At 42.9% G+C, this 20,348-nt stretch overlaps 1 protein-coding gene across 3 annotated transcripts in view; it reads left to right on the top strand.

Moving 5' to 3' along the window:
- The first annotated feature begins 1,917 nt into the window (after positions 1-1,917).
- FBXO25 (F-box protein 25) overlaps positions 1,918-20,348 on the top strand; it is a 65,056-nt gene continuing 46,625 nt past the window's right edge. For all 3 annotated transcript variants that reach the window (XM_025394828.1, XM_025394830.1, XM_025394829.1), the window contains exons 1-2: positions 1,918-2,176; positions 8,257-8,397. In XM_025394828.1, coding sequence (XP_025250613.1) covers positions 8,264-8,397 — 134 coding nt within the window. In that variant the 5' untranslated portion in view covers positions 1,918-2,176; positions 8,257-8,263. The remainder of the gene's footprint in view (positions 2,177-8,256; positions 8,398-20,348) is intronic.

Here is a 20,348-nt window from a genome sequence, read left to right as displayed (position 1 = left end):
TCCTGCTGTTACTCTGTAGGCTCTGCTATTACACTATGGGTTCTGATGTTACTCTGTGAATTCCTACTGTTACTCTGTGGATCTCTCTGAATTCCTGCTCTTATTCTGTGGACTTCTTTTGTTGCTCTGTGAGTTTCTGCAGTTAGTTTACCTCTTTACCATCCAGACAGGAATTCTTACACTAGGAATTGTGTGGATGCTGGCCAGCTGGGCTAAGTTTAATATTACTGTGTCCCCTATTGTGGTGGTGGGGTCTTGGCTTGGCAATTTCTAATACGCCATATGCAGTTAACCTTGACCCATTAGTGAAAGAAAAATAAAACCTCAGGCCTCCAAACTTACTATGCCAAAGGGAAAAGCGCGCGCGCGCGCACACACACACACACACACACACACACACACAGCCTTCCTTTTGTTCCCTAAAGCTTACTTTATCTTTTGTGAAATGTAGATCTACTGAGTATGAGATAGATGCATAACCCTCCCCCATACCTGTCTTTCCACATGTGAAATTTAGATTTGCTGTACTGTCATTAGAGCCTCAGAAGAATGTGACCACTTGCCTCATAGCCTATTCTCCCATCCTTCTCCTCCTGCTGGCGCTTTTCCCTGTAAATACTTGGAAAAAAGTATAGGCCATAAATCCTAGTGTAACCTGTGTTTCTTTTTCCCCAGGCACGTCCACAATTTGGCAAAATAAACCTCTAAATCAATTGAGATCTGCCTCAGACACTTTTTGGTTTACACAACAATCCAATCATAGATTTGTAAATACACCTTCACAAGTTAAATCACAGAGCTCCTGAGCATTATTTATAATGGCAAACTATTGCAAACATTCTAAAGCCCATCGTAGACGTCATAGAGACTATTCGAATAAATTGATACATTTATATAACGGAATAGTCTGCAACCTTGAAAGGAATGAAGGAAGGAATAGAGAGAGAGGGAAAGGAAGAAAAAGGAGAGAGCGAGGGAGGGACAGACAGGTGTTTAAATTGGGGATGTGCAAGCAGTATTGCCTACTTCATTGCCTTCACATTATTTAAAAACGTGGTCAAGAAACACTATTCTAATAAGCACATCAGAAATAACTTCTAAAATTACTTTTCCAAAATACGAATCCATACTATACATTTCCTGTAATGTGCACCAAATGTAGATGCACACATTTTTAACAAGGAAAAGACTAATACTCATATTCGCTTGCTACACACCAGACGCTGCTTTAAATGTTTTGCACACGCTAACTCATTTGTTCTTATAGAAATCCTGTAGAGCTCACCGCCACCTCCATGTTTCTGGGAGGAAACTGAGGCACAGGGGCTGCGGCTCCCGGAATCACCTGGCCTTCTCGGCCACGCCTGCCTCTCCCCCTCCAGCCGCCCCACATTCTTTTTTCCTAATTGGAAAAAACTATTCACGCTGCTCTTCCAGGGCATTTCAACCTTCTAGAAAGATCTGACAAGATTCCAAACTGTTCTTATAAAGAGAAGGTGCTCGTGCCTGAATGCTGAGTGTGAGCGCGCACTGATGCCCGAGAGTGCAGGCACCCCGGGCTAGGCGCCCAGCCGGGTGGAAACACGGCCGCAGGATGGAAATGCGGCGGCGGGGCTGCCCAGGCTCCTGTGGGGCACGCGCATGCTCTCACGGGCACGCACATCCTCGGGGACGCGCCTCTTCAAGACACGCGAACGCCTGAAGGCCCTGGCCGGCATCCTCCCGTGAAGACCTGGACCGGCATCGTCCTCCCCCGCGCAGGCCTAAATCTCAGGTCTTCACCGTCATCTCCGGGCGATCGCAGGGATCGCGGGCACCGACCCCGCCCGTCCCTGCCCACCCGAGCCCCACCCTGCGCCTCCGCGCCTCCGCGTCTCCGGGCCTCCGGGCCTCCACGCCCTGCTCTCTAGACGCGCGGACAGAGGAGCGGTGCCTACTACGCAGGCTCACGCTGCTGGCGTCAGGACCCGGCAGCAACACTGCCACGCGCATCCGCGCCGGCCAATCAGCGCGGCCAGGGGCGGGGCTTCCCTGCGGCGCGCCGGGAGTCAGCGGCCCACTTCCGGCAATAATCGCCGCGACGCCGTCAGGTGCGGGCCCAGGTAGCCGGCGCGCCAGGTGGGCACTGGGGGCCGCGGGCGCGTCAGGTGAAGACTGGGGGCCGCAGGCGCGCTAGGTAGGTACAGGGGTGCCGCGGGCGCGTCCGGTGAAGACTGGGGACCAGCGGGCGCGTCAGGTGGGGACGGCTGGCCACGGGCGAGTCAGGTGAAGACCGGGGACGCTGGGCGCGTCAGGTGAAGACGTGGGGGTCGCGGGGGCGTCAGGTGGGGGCCGGGGACCGCGGGCGCGTCAGGTGGGGACGGGGTTGCCGCGGGCGCGGCAGGTGCGGACGTTGGACCGCGGGCGCGTCAGGTGGGGACGGGGTTGCCGAGGGCGCGGCAGGTGCGGACGTTGGACCGCGGGCGCGGCAGGTGGGGTCGGAGTTGCAGCGGGCGCCTCAGGTGCGGACTTTGGACCGCGGGCGCGGCAGGTGGGGTCGGGGTTACCGCGGGCGCGTCGGGGGGGACAATGGACCGCGGGCGCGTCAGGTGGGGTCTCGGGGGCGGCCGGCGGGTGTGGAGGGTTCGGGGAGCCGCCCACAGGTGCACCGCGTGTCCTCAGCCGCTTCCCCTGCCCACCTTCTGCCGCCCCTTCCCGCCCCCACCCTCCTAGGCCCTTTTGCGGGCCCGAGCTTGTGTCCGCCTCGCTGGGCAAGGTGTTTCGGGGACTCCTCCTGCCCGCGTTTGCCCTCCGGGCCCGGCCCTTGCCTGTTCGCCGGTGGACACCTGCCTGGGTGTGACCCTGCGTTTCTCCAGGCCACTCTGCCCCGTCTGCTGCTTACCTTAACTTACTCTTCTTTTTCCCTACTCCTGGTCTGTGGCTCTGGCTCTGTCTCCTCCCTTTAATTCTTTTCCATGCTTGTTTTTCTCGCAGCAGACACTAAGTTTGCTTCCTTCCCCCTACAGTAAGCTCAGTTTGACCTTTTTCTCAATTAGATTCCACTTCTATCCTTGGGCCTATTCAAACTCATTTTGAAAACTAAAGAATCTAGAGAATAATTTCTTCCCTTATGAAGCTGTCTCTTGCTGCCTCCAAATCCTTAGCATCCGGCCCTAATCAGAAAAGACGTTTACTCTTTCATATTCTGTTTTCTCGTCTTTACATGTTTTCCTTTCCCATGAGGAATCTGTGATTATCTCTGAGTCCTTCTTAGAGTAAATCTTATTTTTGACTCTCGGCCCTCAGTTTGCCATTTTTTTGATGTCCTTTCTGGATCAAATTTGTCCACACTTATAAGCAAAACAAATAGGGAATCACATGTGGTCTTTTGAAATGGACTGGAGTTTTCTTTCCTATCTTGTTTTCCTTTTCCTTGTTTTAGTGTCTTTATATTTAGATTCATCATTACTTGAGATCATATTAGTGATATGTAATAGACGGTTAAAAAATGTTAGAAAGCTTATAATTTAATGGCATCTGTTTTTATAGGGTTTTCAGGAGCTGCTATTATAAACATATAGTGGTTAGGAGCATGGATCCTGGAGTGAGACTCCATCAGTTTGAATCCCAGCTCTGCTAAACTCTTTGCCTCCGTGTCTTCGTCTATAAAAGAGGTAATTAAACTTGTAAAACAAGAATAATGTTTTCTACCTTGGAAGACAGTGTGAGGATTAAATGAGACAACATATGTAGATTGTTTAGAGTAATGCCTAGCCTACAGTAGGCTCTAATAAATGTTTGCCTTTATTATTGTTAAGAAAAAAATATGCTTGTTGAAGGAAATACCTTTTTTTGTTCTGAGTCTCTCATGACAAGAGTTTCCACCAGCAAATGAACTTCATAAAGTCCTTTTCTACTGAAGTACCTCACCCACATGTCCTACCACATGAAATAGAAATTAAGGGAAGATTTAAAATAGTTCATCATTGCAGGCTCTCTGAAATAAATTGGCATAAAATGTGCTTAAAATTTGCAAATTATACAAGCTACACCCTTTGAGTGCTTGCTCTTAAAAATTTAATAATTTTCAGGAGTAATTTCTAGTTTTTTTGTATTTGCAGATTCCCAAAACAAAGGTAATTTTAATTAAGCGTATAAAGCTCTAGCAATTCACATTATTTTTTAACTGAACAAATACATTCCCATTAAAAGCAGTGGGTCGTCATCATTCTATAAAACTTTAGTAACATTGTTTTCTGATTTATAAACTCAGATGCCTCAGATTGGGAGTATTTTTGAAAATTTGAGATCCAGACCCCAGACCTTTTAAATTGCAACTTGTCTTTTTTTGTTTTTTTTGTTTTTTGTTTTTTTAATCTGCATCCAGAGTTTGTGCTTTAGTTCATGAGCTGTATAGATTATGCTTTAAGATAAAACTTCATTGTGATCCAAAGAGCATACCATGACAAATCTGTGAGGTACACATATCTTCAGAAAAACAAATCTTTTCCTCTGTGTTGAAAATAAAGAATTTGGGCATGGACTATTTTTTTATTTCTATGGCTGCATTTCACTCCTTTCAACCCTTACAAAATCAAACTTAGCAGCTGAGAAATTCAGACCAAACTATTCATTTCTCACTGAGTTGCTAAAATGAATTATCTGTAGAGTTTAGGTAGTTGTAAAAGAATTGGTTATAGTAATGGAAACACTAGGCAGGCTCTTTATGTAAATGTTTTAGAGATTGTGAAACTAGAAGATAAGTGTATTAAATGATAAGTGGGCATAGTATCCCAACAAATAAGTACGATGTTTGTGTGTTACCAAGTTTTAAAATATTTTGTTAGCTGAGGATACCGGGATGTACATAGGAAGTCAACTAGATAAGGTTCTGTTGGCAAGATGTTTGTTGCCTAGTTGTTATTTTCTGTCTCCATGTTTTTCATTTGATCTATCCTACAAGCCCTAGAAAATTTTTATTCTCAAAACAACACTGCTCACTAATCTGTTGCTGAAAAACTTTTGATTACTTACAGAATAAGGTCTAAACACCTTTGATATTCTTTGATATTCTTCTATGATCTGGCTTCTAGTCATTTTTGCAGCTTATGTACCAGTCCTCCCGTAAACTTTCTCCATTTTATCCAATCTTTTCTGCTTATTTTTCTCAAATCGTGGCACACATTTTGACCTTTATACTTATTCACCCACCATTCCCATGATTGATATTTTTTGCCTTGCCTCTCCATTCATTTAAGATCTAACCATACTTTAGGGCGAAGATCAAGTCCTAGTTTCTCATCAGAGCTTTCCCAACTGATTTGCTTTCTGCTCAAATTTAGTTATTCTCTCTTTACCACAAGTTACAAGATTGTGGACATAATGTGTATGTATGTATACATGCACACGCACATATCTACACATAAACATACTTTATTATATTACATTTGTATGGAATTTGTGTGTGTTTTGCTATTGTTCTTTTTTAGTTCCTTAGCTAAATTGCACACTTTTGAGGGCAGGAACACCTAGCATAGTAACATTTAGTTGGTGCTCAAATGTTTGTCATTGAAGTAATCCTGTATTTGGTCTGTTAGCAATATTTTCCAGGATTATCCACTTGGTTTTTTTAAAACATAGATTTCTGAATCCACAGTTTCAAGCTGATATTGAGAGAGAATAATTATCAGAGATGTTCTGGCAGCCGTTTTCTGTTGTATGTGTTTTATGAGACTCAAGGTGCTACTTCAAACAGTTATGTGCTACTTCATGGTCTTTGCTGCCTTTGGTGGGAATGTTCTTGAAAATCATAAAATCAGCTGTATGCTATTAGAGACGGTTTTAGATAACTCTAGGTTGACTGAACGTGGCCATTGAGTTTTGCATTTTAGGATGTTCAGTAGTTGTGAAGCAGATCTGTGAGACAGTTTATCAAAATCGTGCTGAAATTTAAGAAATATTTAAAGTATTTTCTAAAGCAAGAATTTAAATCATTATGTGACTGAAAAAGATATGTTTTGACTATAAGTGAGTTTAACAAGGTTTGAGATTTTCTTCATGTAAAGAATAATTACTTCATCATACATTTCCTACACCAGTCAAGAATTAAGCATTTGTGGTTGATCCAGGAATATTGTTGAAGTCTATGTAATTTCCTTCCTCTTTTTTTTTTTGTATCTTCTAGGATTGTATAAGTGCCCTTTTAATAGTTGGTTCTTTGTTTATTATACTAGATATAGTTGGGAGGTGGTGTTTGGAGATGTTCATCTCTCATTTATTCTCCATGATGTAAATATTCTACATTATTCTCTATGATATAAATATTCTACATTATGAAATACCCTTAAGTCTGTTCGGGACATGAAATTAAAATAACACATTACAGAAACCACTTTTGCTTGAGTAATTCAGCTACCTTTCTGTAGCTAAATTCAACGTATATTTTCAACTCTTGCCATGCTTGGCTTTTTTATAACATTTTCGTTTCTGTCGATCATTTCTTTCTTGAAATACATTTTTCTCCTGACTTCCTACTTCTCCCTGTACCTTTTTGTCTCTTCCTTTTCAGTTTTCCTACTTGGCTTTTATCTGCTGGTCCCTTAAATGGTGATATTTCTTAGGTTTTTTTTTTTTCTTTTCTCTCTTGATTTCCCTCTCTACATATTCTGTGATATTGTTTGTGTGGTTTTGATTAGTATCTAAATGCTCATGATTTTCCTCTCTCTCCAGTCTAACTCTCTTCTGAACCATGGATCTATATATATTTATTCATTCAGTAAATACTTACTGAGCTCCTGTTGTATTCCTGGCATTGTTCAAGGTAATGAAATACAGAACTGAATGAGACATTGCATTTTCTTGGAGGAAAACAGATAATAAACACATTGATCTTTTCAGACAGCCCTTACAACTATGAAGGCAATAGATAATGGCTTAGGCTGGTAGGGGTGGTGTTGAGGCAGCAGAAGGGTGCTGTTTGGACAGGGAGTCAGGGAGCCTTTCTGGGATGTGACATTTTCAGTCAGCAGTGTGAACATCTGAGGTGGTTTTTAGCCTCATGCACAGTCTCACTGTGTATGAGAATCATCTGTGGACCTTTAAAAACTACTTAAACTTAGCCTTCACCCCCAAATATTCACATTTAACTGGACCAGGATGAGACTAAGCACTTGAATGTTTAAAAAGCTTCCTGTGATGTTCATGCACAGCAGTGGTTGTAAACCACTGACCAAGAGGAGCAGAAATCGAGTCAATGGGAAGAACTAGCATTCGAGGTCTTGTTCTTATCAAATCATGAACTTCATGAAGTCAATCACAAAGTTGCATCATTTTTTAAGTCATAATTTTTATACCTGGAGTCTAGTATTTCAGACTGAACAGGCATGTCCAAAGCTGAAATTAATATCCCTTATCTCTCCTCCCCTAATAAAACCCTGCTGTTCTTCCTGTGTGCCTTATCCCAGAACCAGAAGCTACAAAACAAAATCTAGATAACTTCCTTGATTTCCTCCTCACGTTTCCAGCCAGTCGTCGGGTGCTGTTTGACTCTGTCTCCTAAATGTTTCTGCAGTCTCTGCTCTTCTGTTTCTTCTGCCACTGTACACTCTCACCTTTTAAAGGCCAACATTCAGAAGCCTCCAGTCCTAACTCCTTTCCTCCAGGTGACCCTCACCCCATACGTTCTCCCAGTGTGATACTGAGTTCTTTGTAAGCCACAAATCTAATTGAATCACTTTACCTGCTTACATCCCTTTTTTGGCCCCTCATTGCCCTCAGAATAGTGTCCAGCTCCTCTGACTTGATCAGGCTTTAAATGACTTCTCCATCCTTAATTCTGGCCTGCTGGCTCTCATCTATTGTAAGCTTCAACCAAACTGAACTACTTGGAGTTGCTGAACATGAGTACATTTCATTTTCGGTTGCTCCCAACTTCTGGCAAAGAGAGAATACTTGTTTGGGATTATATTCCTTATTCCACACTCACTGACCCCTGCTTGTTTTTCAGGTATGAGCTTGGATGTCACCTCTGGTAAACCTTTCATGGCATATGCAGTGTTAGGCTAGTAAAACCACCTTTACTTACCCCATTTTATCACTTTAGTACAATCAAAGTACTATGTTATTGTCACTGTCACTACTGTCCAGCCAACATTTAATTAATGAGCAGCTATTTAAATGTTAAGAACTTTAATCTTTAAAGTTAATGAATAAATGTTCTAAGTGAAAAGAAACTTGTGCATTATATATACTTTTTAACATAAATTAACTTTTTTATAGGAGAACTATGCCATTTTTGGGTCAGGACTGGAGATCTCCTGGATGGAGTTGGATTAAGACAGAAGATGGCTGGAAGAGATGTGAATCCTGTAGTCAGAAACTTGAAAGAGAGAATAACCATTGTAACATCAATCACAGCATGTAAGTTACAGCTGAGCAGAACCAGTCATTTGACAATGTAGCATGTATGGTCTTACCTATTTTTCAAGTCCCTGCAAAGCTCCATAACTTTTGACACTTGCCCACCCAGAAGGCTGGTGTGAAGAAACAAGTTATTTAGCTAAAAAATGAGGCTAGTAGATTGCCTAATATTCATACATAGATGCTTTTTTCTTTTTTTTTAAATTTAAAACATTTAATTCTCACAGTAATCTGGGAGAGAGGTATTATTAACCCCACATTATAGCTGAGGAACCTGAGGAAATTAAAATATACAGTTTTGGTGGCATATATCAGAGATGTAATAATAGTGACTTACACAAGACACATCAGTTTTTCTCCCTTAAAAACCTGAGTTGGCATGATGACTTTGCTCGTAACGTTGTCAAGGGGCCGAGCACAGTCTGTCTTGTTGCTCTGCCATCCCAAGAGTGCGGTCTTACCTGCATGGTCCAAAACGGTGTGTTTATTACCTGCCACATTTGTGCTCGGGCCGAAGGGTAGACACGCAACCTGTGCTTCAGTGGCGCAATCCAAAAGTTACATGCATTGCATTATTGCCCATACCTTACTGGCTAGAGCACTAGTGCAAGGGAGGCTGGGGGTTGTGGCCCAGCCATGTGTCCAGGTAAAAACCAGAGACTGCATGAGCACAGAACCAGGGTAGGTGGGTATAGTATGATGACTGCAGTGCCTACCACAGTAGTGTTTGAGAATTTGGAGGGCTAGGAAGGTGTTGAGATAGCCTCCCTGGAATGTCATGAGTCTAGTCATTTATTGTATATTATTTTACATTTGGGTAATTATCAACTGTGTACTTGGTGGGCCGTATGTTTTTCTGACAGAAGTTGAGTAACTTTAGACCAGAGACTGGCTTTTGCAGTATTTGAAGCAGAAATTAATTTTCTATTTTAGTTTTTGTGAGGATAACACATAATATGTTAAACTTATATTATAGCAGTTCTCTGCCATGCTAAGATTTATTTAATGTTGATAGCTGTAAAACTTATTTAAGACTTGTAATTATGCTGTTGGTATTGCATAATGTTATACAGTTATGAATTTTCTAGGTCATTTTTACTATCTTACAATTTTTATGGCAATTTTTTAAAAATTTAAAGGTGGTTGACTATATCTAGAAATGTTAGGTGTCTCACATTTACTCCCAATAGCCACTATTAAATGTGGATTTTAGTATGGGGAGATATATTACAGAATGTCAGTTTTAAAAAAAGCTGTAATGCTTGAAGTACAGTGTTACTGCTGCATCTACAGTAAGGAATTTGTGGGAATTTGTTTTTTCCCTCATGTGTTCTTTTTCCCATCATCTCAAACACATTTTAAATGTCTGAGAATTGTTTTTTTTTTTACTCTGCACACATAGAATTGGAGAATACAGTCGAGATATGTTTTCTCTGCATAACTTGCTACCCCTCTGTCTCCCTTTCCCCTTCCCCCAAACTTAGCTTCAGATCCACCCCTCTGACCAATGGCTGCTGTTAACACAAACATCCCTGAGCAAAAAGGCTTTATGACGGCAACCCTGGCTGCCGCCTGTGGGGCACAGTGAGCGAGAACTAGTCAGCACCACCCTTTACCCCACCTAGTTGCTTTGCGGTACTGGGACCCCCCCTTTCCTACTCTGCCGTCTTGTTCATTTTCCTCTGACTTCTGTTCGTTCCTACCAAAATGCAAATCCAAACCTGTGGGTAGAGGCTATTGGTGACCTGAAACTGCAGTAGATATAATCCTTTCTCTGGAAGGAAAAAACATTTAACTTTGAACCTAAAATAGATTTTAAAAAGATAAGAAAGACCATATGTAACCACCATTTAAAATCACTACATAAATGGCCTTCTCTTTCCCCCACATGTCTTTGAGAAACATAGTACTTCCGATTCTTTGATTTAAGGTGGACTTTCTAAACGTAGAAAAAGAACTATAGTGAAAATAATTTAGGTAATCAAGATTCTACCTAACTTTGTTAATTTTCTTTTTTGTGAATGTGCATGAAAATAGAAGGCCTTTAGTATCCTTCTGCTTACTTTTCAACTCATTTTAGTATTAAAAGTTTAGATAACATTGGTAAGAAATTAAGCAATTCAACATGGTTGATCTCGGGGCAGCCAGCCAGTTCATACTCTGAATCCTTGATTAAGCTGCTCTTTCAAACAACATTCATGATATTACTGAGGTTTAAGCATAGTTTGGTGGACAGAGGATTCATCTTGAACCTGACCTAAGGAAGCCTTTTATTAGGCTGTTGATTCAGAATAGACGGTAGGTCGGCTGGGATCCAGATTGAAGAGAGGACAGCCAGTTAAGGGTTTCAGTAGACAGGTGAGAAATGTTGAGTGCTGCCTTTGGTGATGTCTGCACAGCTGGACAGAGGGTCAGGATCAGTAAAAGAGTGAGTCACAGTTTGAGTGGATAAGACAAAAGGGTGGCCCTGAGAAGGACTCTGAAGGTTCAGCTGGGGAAATGTAAGTAAATAATCTGGCTGGGTCTTCTCTCCAGCATGGTGTTGCTGCCACTCAGTTTTATGTTTGACGACAGAAATTGTATGATTCCTGTAAAGGAAAGATATTGACGAAGAGTGTCTAAATACTATATATGTTTAAGAATTTCTAACTTTTTCCGTCAGCGTTCAGTGTTATTATGGGCACTGTAATTGCCTATTGTTATTTCAGTATAACTAGAGGCATTGTTGCGGATATATAAGAAGTTGTTCCTTGTCTTTTGTGAAGTTGACATTTGACAAGGGAGTGTGTAGTCAAATGTAACACATTCAGCTCAGTTTTGGCAGAGGTGCTTCTGGGGTCTTTGCATTGAATTTACTAAATCATTTTTATTACATTATTTTTATTTATACCTCATAAAACATTATATTTTCTATTCAAATTTGAATGTCTTAACATTTATTTTGGTAATTTGGTTCTCAGTGGGCTTGGCAATGGGAGCCATCATAAATTTAAGGTTCTACCAAAATTATCTACAACTCTAGTAGTTCCCAGGATATCCCAAGATAATGGAATTCTGTAAAAAGCATTTTTAAATTGTGCATCCCCCAAGGAAACAAGATAGAAGAAGCTACATTTTTGGTTCCCTTATGAGAATGTGAACATAGTCTGTGGTTACCGTGAGGGATAGAGAATTCAGGAGATCTTCTAGCCCTTGAAGTATGTACTGGGCTCAAAAGCCACTGTACCTTGGAGAGGAGACATCCTGTATCCATTTAAGTAAATATCCTGGTTAGCACATTGACATTTTCCCCTTAGGATGTTTAGAGTATTGTTACAGGTTTCAGCAAAAATCCAGATGACCTTCCTTATAGCCTTTCTTTAGTGACAGGAAAGAAAAAGAAAATTAATTTCAGTGTTGGACTCAGCAATAACTGTTTCAAGCAGTATTTGTTGTTAGTGCTTCTTAAATTAATGATTTTCTCTGGATCGTAAACTCTTGTCTCTGACTTTAATATTATCTCTTCCCCAAATTTGTGGGTTTTGTCAGTTATAAAGCAACATGTGCTCATTGTAAATGAAAAACACCAAAAAATTCATGTGTCCTGAAGCATAGAACGTGAAGGGTGAAGTTCCCTTTTTCTAGCTCAGATCCTGTTCTGCACAGTCACCCCCTGCATGGTCATGCTCACCAGATGTCAGAGTCTGCAAAGAATTACAGTCATTTTCTCCACCCCAATCCCTGCTGTTGCCTGGTGGTTTCAGTGTCCACCCGTGGGACTCACAGTCTCTGGCCTTGGTACTGTCCTCTTTGTTCCTAGCATCTCCTTCTCTCCTCTTCTCTGTCTCAGCCACCCACTCCCATGGTCCAAACCCATGAATTTGGGCATCCGAGTCCTTAAGCATAATCTTCTCACCTTCCAGATTTTCTGACTACCACCTCAACTGTTGACTTATTTTTTCTATCCTATGCATCTTTTTTTCATGTCTCCTTTTGTCCAGCTTATATTCCGTGATCCATTGTTTCAGTAACACTCTTGCCAATACCCTAAACTCTATCCCAGTCTTTTTTAAAAAAACACACTCAAATGGCATATTCCCAACCCTGAATGAACTAACACATGAGCAGCTAATAAATGTAAGAAAGAAGATTCCAACCAGAGAACACAGCGGGGACATCATCCATTCACTCACTTGCTTTCTCCTGAATTTATTCTCCCATTGCTTGCTCCTCCTTGTTCACCCACTCGTTGATTTGCTCTTTTCACTTGCTCACTCATTTATTCTTCCACTCACTCTGTAAACTGATGTTTCTTGGTCATCTGCTATGTGCCTGTAGGGCCTCCATGCGGCCCACAGCCCCACTGTGTTTGCTTGGTTGGCCTGCTCTACTCCCCTCTGTGTCATCAGTATTTCAAACCTCCTTCCCTCTCCTCTGATGTTTGGCTCCCTACACACCTCCTTCCCCATCTTTCCAAAACCACCAGATCTCTTGTGTCACCAGGAAATCCAGAGCCATCAGACTTCTTCTCAGAACCTTAAGTTGCTTTAAAATTTTCATCTTTATTAACTTTATCCTGAATCTTTATTTTTTGTCCAGAACACCTGAACAGAGGCTCATTTTCGTTAATTATCTCACAGGGAACAGTAAGTGTGTTGCCCTTTGCCTGTTGATTACCCCCAGGGGTAGAGTCCTAGGTATTTTTCCTACGTGAGGGGTAGTGGCTTTGCTCTGCTCTGGATGGGAAGGACACAGCTTTCCCCCCCTCCAGAAAGGGTTTCTTTAGAAATGGAATGGGCCAGAGTCCTACCTCTACTCCTTTGTTGGCAGATAAAATCTACCCAGGAGCCAGACTTAGAGATGTCTCTGGTCTTGTTATTACACGTACTGTTACAACTGTTTAGTCCAAATGTATTAAGGATTTACTATGTGCTATGGTGTCAGGATACAGCGATAAATGAAACGTAAAAACCCATGTCTGATGGAGCTTGCATTCTGCTGAAACCGATAGGCAATGGACAAGATGAGTTCCATAGTGTAGCGAGTGTGGTAATATGTGGGAGATAAGAAATGCTAAGGACGGGTGGTGTTGGAGGAAAATCTACAGAGAGTGGCCTCTAAGAAGGCTTCTGTGGAAGGAAACTTAGGCAATGAGAACAGGTTGAATGGATGTCTGAGGGCAGGGCCTCCCCAGCAGGGAAAGAAAAAGTGCAAAGGCCTCAAGGCAGGAGTACATCGTCTGTCATATTCAGGGAGAGCAGGGTTCCAGCATTGAGGAGGGGAGCCCGGAAGCGGGGCCAGTAGGAGACAAGATCCTAGCCTTACTGGGTCCCAGCTGTGAAGTAGCTGTTGTCTGTTGTCATGGTAAGGACTAGGGCTTTTCTGAGTGAAGTGGGGAATCAGGGTTTTGAGCAGAGGAGTGATTTGTTCAGGCCTATGCTTTAACAGGATTATTCTGGCTACTGTGTTAAAAACAGACTTCCAAGAGGCAGGACAGAAGCAAGTGGACCAGTTCTTAAGAGGCTTGGGTTAACCCCCATGGGGAATGATCATGGCTTGGAGAGAAAGGAGGTGGTGGGTGAGGAAGGGCTCAAATCCTTGGTGTATTCTGCAGGTGGAACTGACACATGGAATGTGTATGGTGCACTAAGAGGGTTGAGGGTGAGACTAACGCTTTGGCCTGAGCAGCTGGAAGGTAGAGTTCCATTAACTGAAATAACCTGTAAATCCGCATTGTCTTGCACAGGGTCCCTGGGTCTGTGCCTAGAAACAGAACTGCAGGGTCACAGGTCATGCACCTCTTTCCCTTTCCAGTGAGGTGGTGTCACCATGTTCTCCTAATGCATTGCATGTTCGTCCTTTTCTGCCACTTGTATTTCCTGAAAGTTGTTCCATGTCTGTGCTGTTGAGTTCCTCATTCATTATAATGATGGCATTTCGTTGTTTAGGTACACCATAAATTATTTGTCCAAGTTTCCAGGGGCATCATTTTGGCTATTTCCCACTTTTCATTGTTTCTTTTTTTTTTTTGAGACGGAATCTCGCTCTGTCGCCCAGGCTGGAGTGCAGTGGCGCTATCTCGGCTCACTGCAAGCTCCGCCTCCCAGGTTCATGCCATTCTCCTGCCTCAGCCTCTTGAGTAGCTGGGACTGCAGGTGCCCACCACCACGCCCGGCCAACTTTTTGTATTTTTAGCAGAGACGGGGTTTCACCGTGTTAGCCAGGATGGTCTCGGTCTCCTGACCTCGTGATCACCCGCCTCGGCCTCCTAGAGTGCTGGGATTACAGGCGTGAGCCACCGCGCCCGGCCACTTTTCATTATTTCTAATGGTATAGCATGGGTCATCTGTGAATATCTTTTTGCATACTTGTGTGAGTATTTATGAAATCTAAGTTCCTAATAGAATTGTATATTTAAAATTCTAGTATTGCCACATTACTTTCTGTAATTTTGCACGAGTTTATACTCTGAATAGTAGTGTACACAAATTCCCATTACTTCGCACTTCACCCAAGATGTGTGTGTGTCAGTGCAAGTTACACACTGCACAAGGGGAGGGTTTCATCATGAGGGAATAATGGCTGAAATGCATCTGTGTGCCTTGTGTGGCTGCATGTATGTCTTCATCTAAAGATGCTGTCTGCTCCATGCCATCTGCTTTTTGGGGACAGTGCACAAGATGTTTACAGCAGCCTTGTCTTTGTAATTACTTTAGCTAGTTTGGTGGGCGAAAAACATTAGACATTTTATTCCTTTTCTTTTCTTTCTTTCGTTGTTGGTTCTTTTTTTTTTTTTGGAGGCGGGTAGACTCTCGCTCTGTCACCCAGGCTGGAGTGCAGTGGCGTGCTGTCTGCTCACAGCAACCTCCGCCTCCCGGGTTCAAGCAATTCTGCTGCCTCAGCCTCCTGAGTAGCTGGGACTACAGGCACTCACCACCACACTCGGCTAATTTTTGTATTTTTAGTAGATACAGGGTTTCACCATGTTGGCCAGGATGGTCTTGATCTCCTGACCTCAGGTGATCCACCGGCCTTGGCCTCCCAAAGTGCTGGGATTATAGGCGTGAGCCACTGTACCTAGCCTATTTCTTTATTAAGTAAGAGAACCCTTTAAAAGAAATTATATTTTCTCTGTTTACACTTATAAAAAATTGAGAAGATAAGAATAGTTTACAAAACACTAGGATGCACAGTGCAACAACCGGAGAAAGCAAAGCTTTTGCAACCAACATGGTTCAATTGGGAAGGGAAGGATTTTTCAACTGGATAAACATGTGAGGAAAAATGAACCTCTACTACTAACTCTTATTGTGGATATAGCATTAATTTTAGATGGATTGTAGAATGAACTGTAAAAGCCAAAACTGTAAAGTTTTAAGAAGAAAACAGGATATTTTCACAATGTAGAGTAGGCAGATTGCTTACACACAAAAACCACAAACTGTGAAAGAAAAAAAATGATGAACTTCTACATATTAAAAACTCCGTATCTAAAGTCATCATTAGAAAGGCAGAGCGATGGCCAGGTGCCGTGGCTCAGGCCTGTAATCCCAGCACTTTGGGAGGCCAAGGCGGCGGATTACCTGAGCTCAGGAGTTCAAGACCAGCCCGGCCAACATGGTGAAACCCTGTCTCTACTAAAATTACGGGAAAAAAAAAAAAAGAGAATTAGCCGGGCATGGTGACAGGTGCCTGTAATCCTAGCTACTCAGGAAGCCGAGTCAGGAGAATCACTTGAACCTGGTAGGCGGAGGTTGCAGTGAGCAGAGATCCTGTCGTTGCACTCCAGCCTAGGCAACAAGAGCAAAACTCCATCTCAAAAAAAAAAAAAAAAAGAAAAAAGAACAAGATTTACTATAAAATATAAAATCACCACAATCAAGAGAGTGGTATGTGGTGTTGGTGAAAAGATAGATACACAGGTCAGTGGAACAGAATAGAGAACCCCAGATAAGTCCATACAAAAGTGGTTGGTTTATTTTTGGCAGAGATGTAAAGGCATCTCTTAATATAGTCCATGGAGAAAATGTAATCTTGTCAACAAAAGGTGCTGGAAGACTAGATGTGTATATGCAAAAAAAAAAAGAGAAAAAAAATTGACCTATACAGGTCACAGTTTATACAAAAATGAACTCAAAATGGATCATATATCTAAATGTAGAATGCAAAAACTGTAGAACTTAGGGAAGAAACCCAAAAGAAAGTCTGCATGATCTTGGGCAGAGTTTTTTGGATATCATACCAAAAGCACAATCTATAAAAGAAAAAAAATCTGTATTTGCATTTTATTAAAATTTTAAAATTCTGCTCTCAGAGAAAACATTTGTAAGTCACATATCTGACAAAGAGTTAGTATCCAGAACACACAAAAAACACTTAGAACTCAACAATAAGAAAACAACCCAGTAAAAAATTGGGCAGTAGGTTTGGTGAACCTGTACTTCACCAGACGACTTGCATGGATTGCAAAGAAGCCCATGCAAATAAGCAGAGAAAAATAAGCACGTGATGCCCAACATAATTTATTGTTAGGGAAACAAATGCAAGCAATCCAGAAGATAAACACTGCAGCTAGCCTGAGGCCACAGTACCATTTGGGGCAAGCAGCTGACCAGCTAGAAATGTAACAGTATGTTCTGGAGAATGAGACTGCCACAGTGGGCCCAGGTGATTTGGAAGGCTGTGCACCTTCCTCATAAGGTACCAGCACAGGCCTACATCAGTAGCTAAGATGAAAGAACAACCACAAAGCATCCCAGTGCTGGCAAGGACAGTGCCAAGCGCTAGCAGGAATATGCTCTCCAGCCCTGCTACTGGGAATGCAGAATGGCACAGCTGCTCTGGAAAACAGTGTAGCAGCTTCTTACTGTGTTACACTGCCTTAGAACCCAGCAGTGTCACTCCTAGGTGTTACCCAAGGTAAGTGAAAATTCATGCTCACACAAAACCTGCATGTGACTGTTAATAGGGTTTTATTCAGTAGTTGCCAACACTCAAAACCAGATGTCCTTCAACCGGTGAATGAATAAACAAATTGTGGTAACCTCTCTACAACAGAATACCAGTCAGAGGTCAAAAGGAACAAACTGTTGATTCACACAACATGGATGAATCTTAAATTCGTTTTACTTAGTGAAAGAAACCAAACATGAAAGGCCTCCATACTGTATGATTCTATTTAAAGGATGCTGTAGAAAGAGCACAACCGTAAGGAGGAAGAACAAATCAACGGTTGCCAGGGGTTAAGAGTTGGGGAAAAGGAGTTGATCACAAAGAGAGTGAGAGGCAGTTTGGGGAGCGATGGGACTGTGTTAGATTTGACTGTGCACCTGTCAAAACCCATGGAACTGTGCCCCACAAAATTTCACTAAAATCAACAAGGATGTTTGTGTGTGTGTGTGTGTTATTGGGGGGAGTGCCCAAATGATACAAACTGTGACAGATGAATCAAATGGTATTGCAGACTTACCCCATAATCCAGGGGTCCCCAACCCCCAGGCCACGGGTCGGTACCAGTCCGTAGCCTGTTAGGAACTGGGCCACGGAGCAGGAGGTGAGCAGAGGGCAGGCAGGCATTACTGGCTGAGCTCTGCCTCCTGTCAGGTCAGCAGCAGCATTAGATTCTCATAGGAGCATGAACCCTGTTGTGAACTGTGCATGTGAATGGTCCAGATTGCGCACTCACTCCTTATGAGACTCTAACTAATGCCTGATGATCTGAGGTGGCACAATTTCATCCCAAAACCATCCCCCGCTCCCCGCCCCAGTCTGTAGAGAAGCTGTCTTCTAAGAAACTGGTCCTTGGTGCCAAAAAGGTTAGGGACTGCTGCAATAACCATAGTGAAGTGGATGTGGAATTAGCTGACCTATCAGTAACTTTGGAAAACAGTGTTTTGACAGGATGCTGTAAGGCTGAAGACAAAACCTCTAGTTGGTGTACTTGTTTCTCATAGGGGCGTGGGTGAGCAATCTCAAAACTGTGTATATTCTAGGAAGAAGTTACAAATAAGGAAGGATGGTACTAGAGTTATCCTGTGGTTCTGGATCAGGGTTGGAGGTGTCAGCATGAACTAGGGCTGTTGGTTTTTTCAGAGAGAGAGAAATGGGGGTCTATGCATATATAACACATCTGTTTCCTAAGTCTGCCCACAGAGGGCCTTAGAGCAGTGACACCTGCATCAGTAACCAGAGCCAGGCTGAGATACTGGATCCTAAGGGCTCCTCAGGGAAGGGTTTGGTTCCAGGGCTGGGGTAGGGCAAGTGAAAGGTGAGTGATGGGAGCCTGTCAGATGTCAGAAGGGCAGATGCCCGCCAAAAAGTGCTCCGTTGGCCAAAGCTGGAGCAGTTCTAGCCACAGGATAAACAACAGTAGTAATGGATTATAACCAAAAAAGAAAAGCAATAGCCATCCATTTAGGCTGATATCAATACATAAATGAATGCATAAGTAAGGGATAAGGAACAGCTCTTCCTTGCAGGATAATTCCAGTTAATAAATGTAGAAGGAATAAGGGAAATAGAAAGCCACCATGATAATTGGTATAAGCACAGTCCCTTGGCAGATGCAGCAAGGTGAAATCTTTCTAATAGATGAAAGAATTAGGAGAAATAGAATATCTGCCAAGTCTCCCCCGAAATAGCTCTTCATTACAAAGGGAACAATACTTTACAGTGGAGAAACCTGGCAGACACTGCCCCAACCAAGAGCTCAAAGGTGACATCGTATTGGCAGCAGGTACCTGTGGTGCTGTGTGAATGGCACATCACCTGTGGTGGTTTTCCCTAAGTTGAATCAGGAGAAAACAGCAGACAAACCCAATTTGAAGGACATTCTACAAAATAATTGACCAGTACTCTTCAAGGTGATGAGAGGAGACTGCAAACTCTTCTGGCATGGGGGGCCATGGAAGTGTGTCAGCTAAGCACAGCGTGGATCCTGGACCGGGCCCAGGAGCAGACGGGCTCTGGTGGGCGGCCTGGCGAAACAACAAAGCCTATGGTTGAGCTGGGAGTACCATGCCAGAGTTCCTCTTATGGTGTTGATCCTTGTTCTGTGGCTGCACGAAGGTGGGTGGAAACTTGGGGCACCGTGTGCCCTGCCTCTGAAACTCTTATGCAAGTCTAAAATCGTCTTTAAAAGTCTTTTTAAGTTATCACTAAGAAAATTAATAGGCAAGCCAGACGTCACGTAGTCTGACTGTACTGTCAGTCGTGTCTGGGGCCAGCATCAGCACAGGGCTCGCAATAGTGGCTTACCTCTTAGCTCCCAAGGAGAGGCAGAGTTGAGAGCCTCCCTGGTGATTGACTTAACAGCTATATGGAGCTTTCTATGGTGTCTTGATTGGGTATGTGTTACAGGAGGTACACAGGTCAGGACTCCCTGAACTGTATTTAAAAGTCTATTCTGCTGTGTATGAATTATGCCTCAGGGGAGAGAGAAGAGAACTTATGCTCCATTTGGAATTTATCTTGGAGCGTGCTGTGAGGAACAAATCTGTTTGTGTCTTTGTGCAGTAGCTGTCCAGTTACTGTAGCAGTACCACTAACTGAAAAGCCCCTTCCCTGCTGTGTTGAGATATCTCTTTTTCCCATACTAAATTTCCATGGGCAGTTGGGACTACGGGGTTTTCTCTCTGTCTTCCTGGACTTCTCTCATCACACTGATGTAAACAGAGAGGCTTTATACTGCGTTTTCATGTCAGCTGGGGCTAGAGTCTTCACCACTGCAGCTCTTACTCAGAGTAGTCTGCTTATTTGTGCTTACTGGTTCTTCTTCACCTTTTATTTTAGATACAGAGGGTCTATTTACAGATTTGTTACATGAAAATATTGCATGAGGCTGGGGTTTGGAGTACAGATCCTGTCACCTAGTTAGCGTAGTACTCAATAGGTAGTTTTTTTAACCCACCCCCACTCCCTCTACCTTCTAGTAGTCCCCAGTGTCTGTTGTTCCCATATTTGTGTCCATGTGT

The sequence above is a fragment of the Theropithecus gelada genome, chromosome 8 (assembly GCF_003255815.1).
Source record: "Theropithecus gelada isolate Dixy chromosome 8, Tgel_1.0, whole genome shotgun sequence".
Taxonomy (NCBI): domain Eukaryota; kingdom Metazoa; phylum Chordata; class Mammalia; order Primates; family Cercopithecidae; genus Theropithecus; species Theropithecus gelada.
This window is presented reverse-complemented; position numbering and strand designations above follow the sequence as displayed.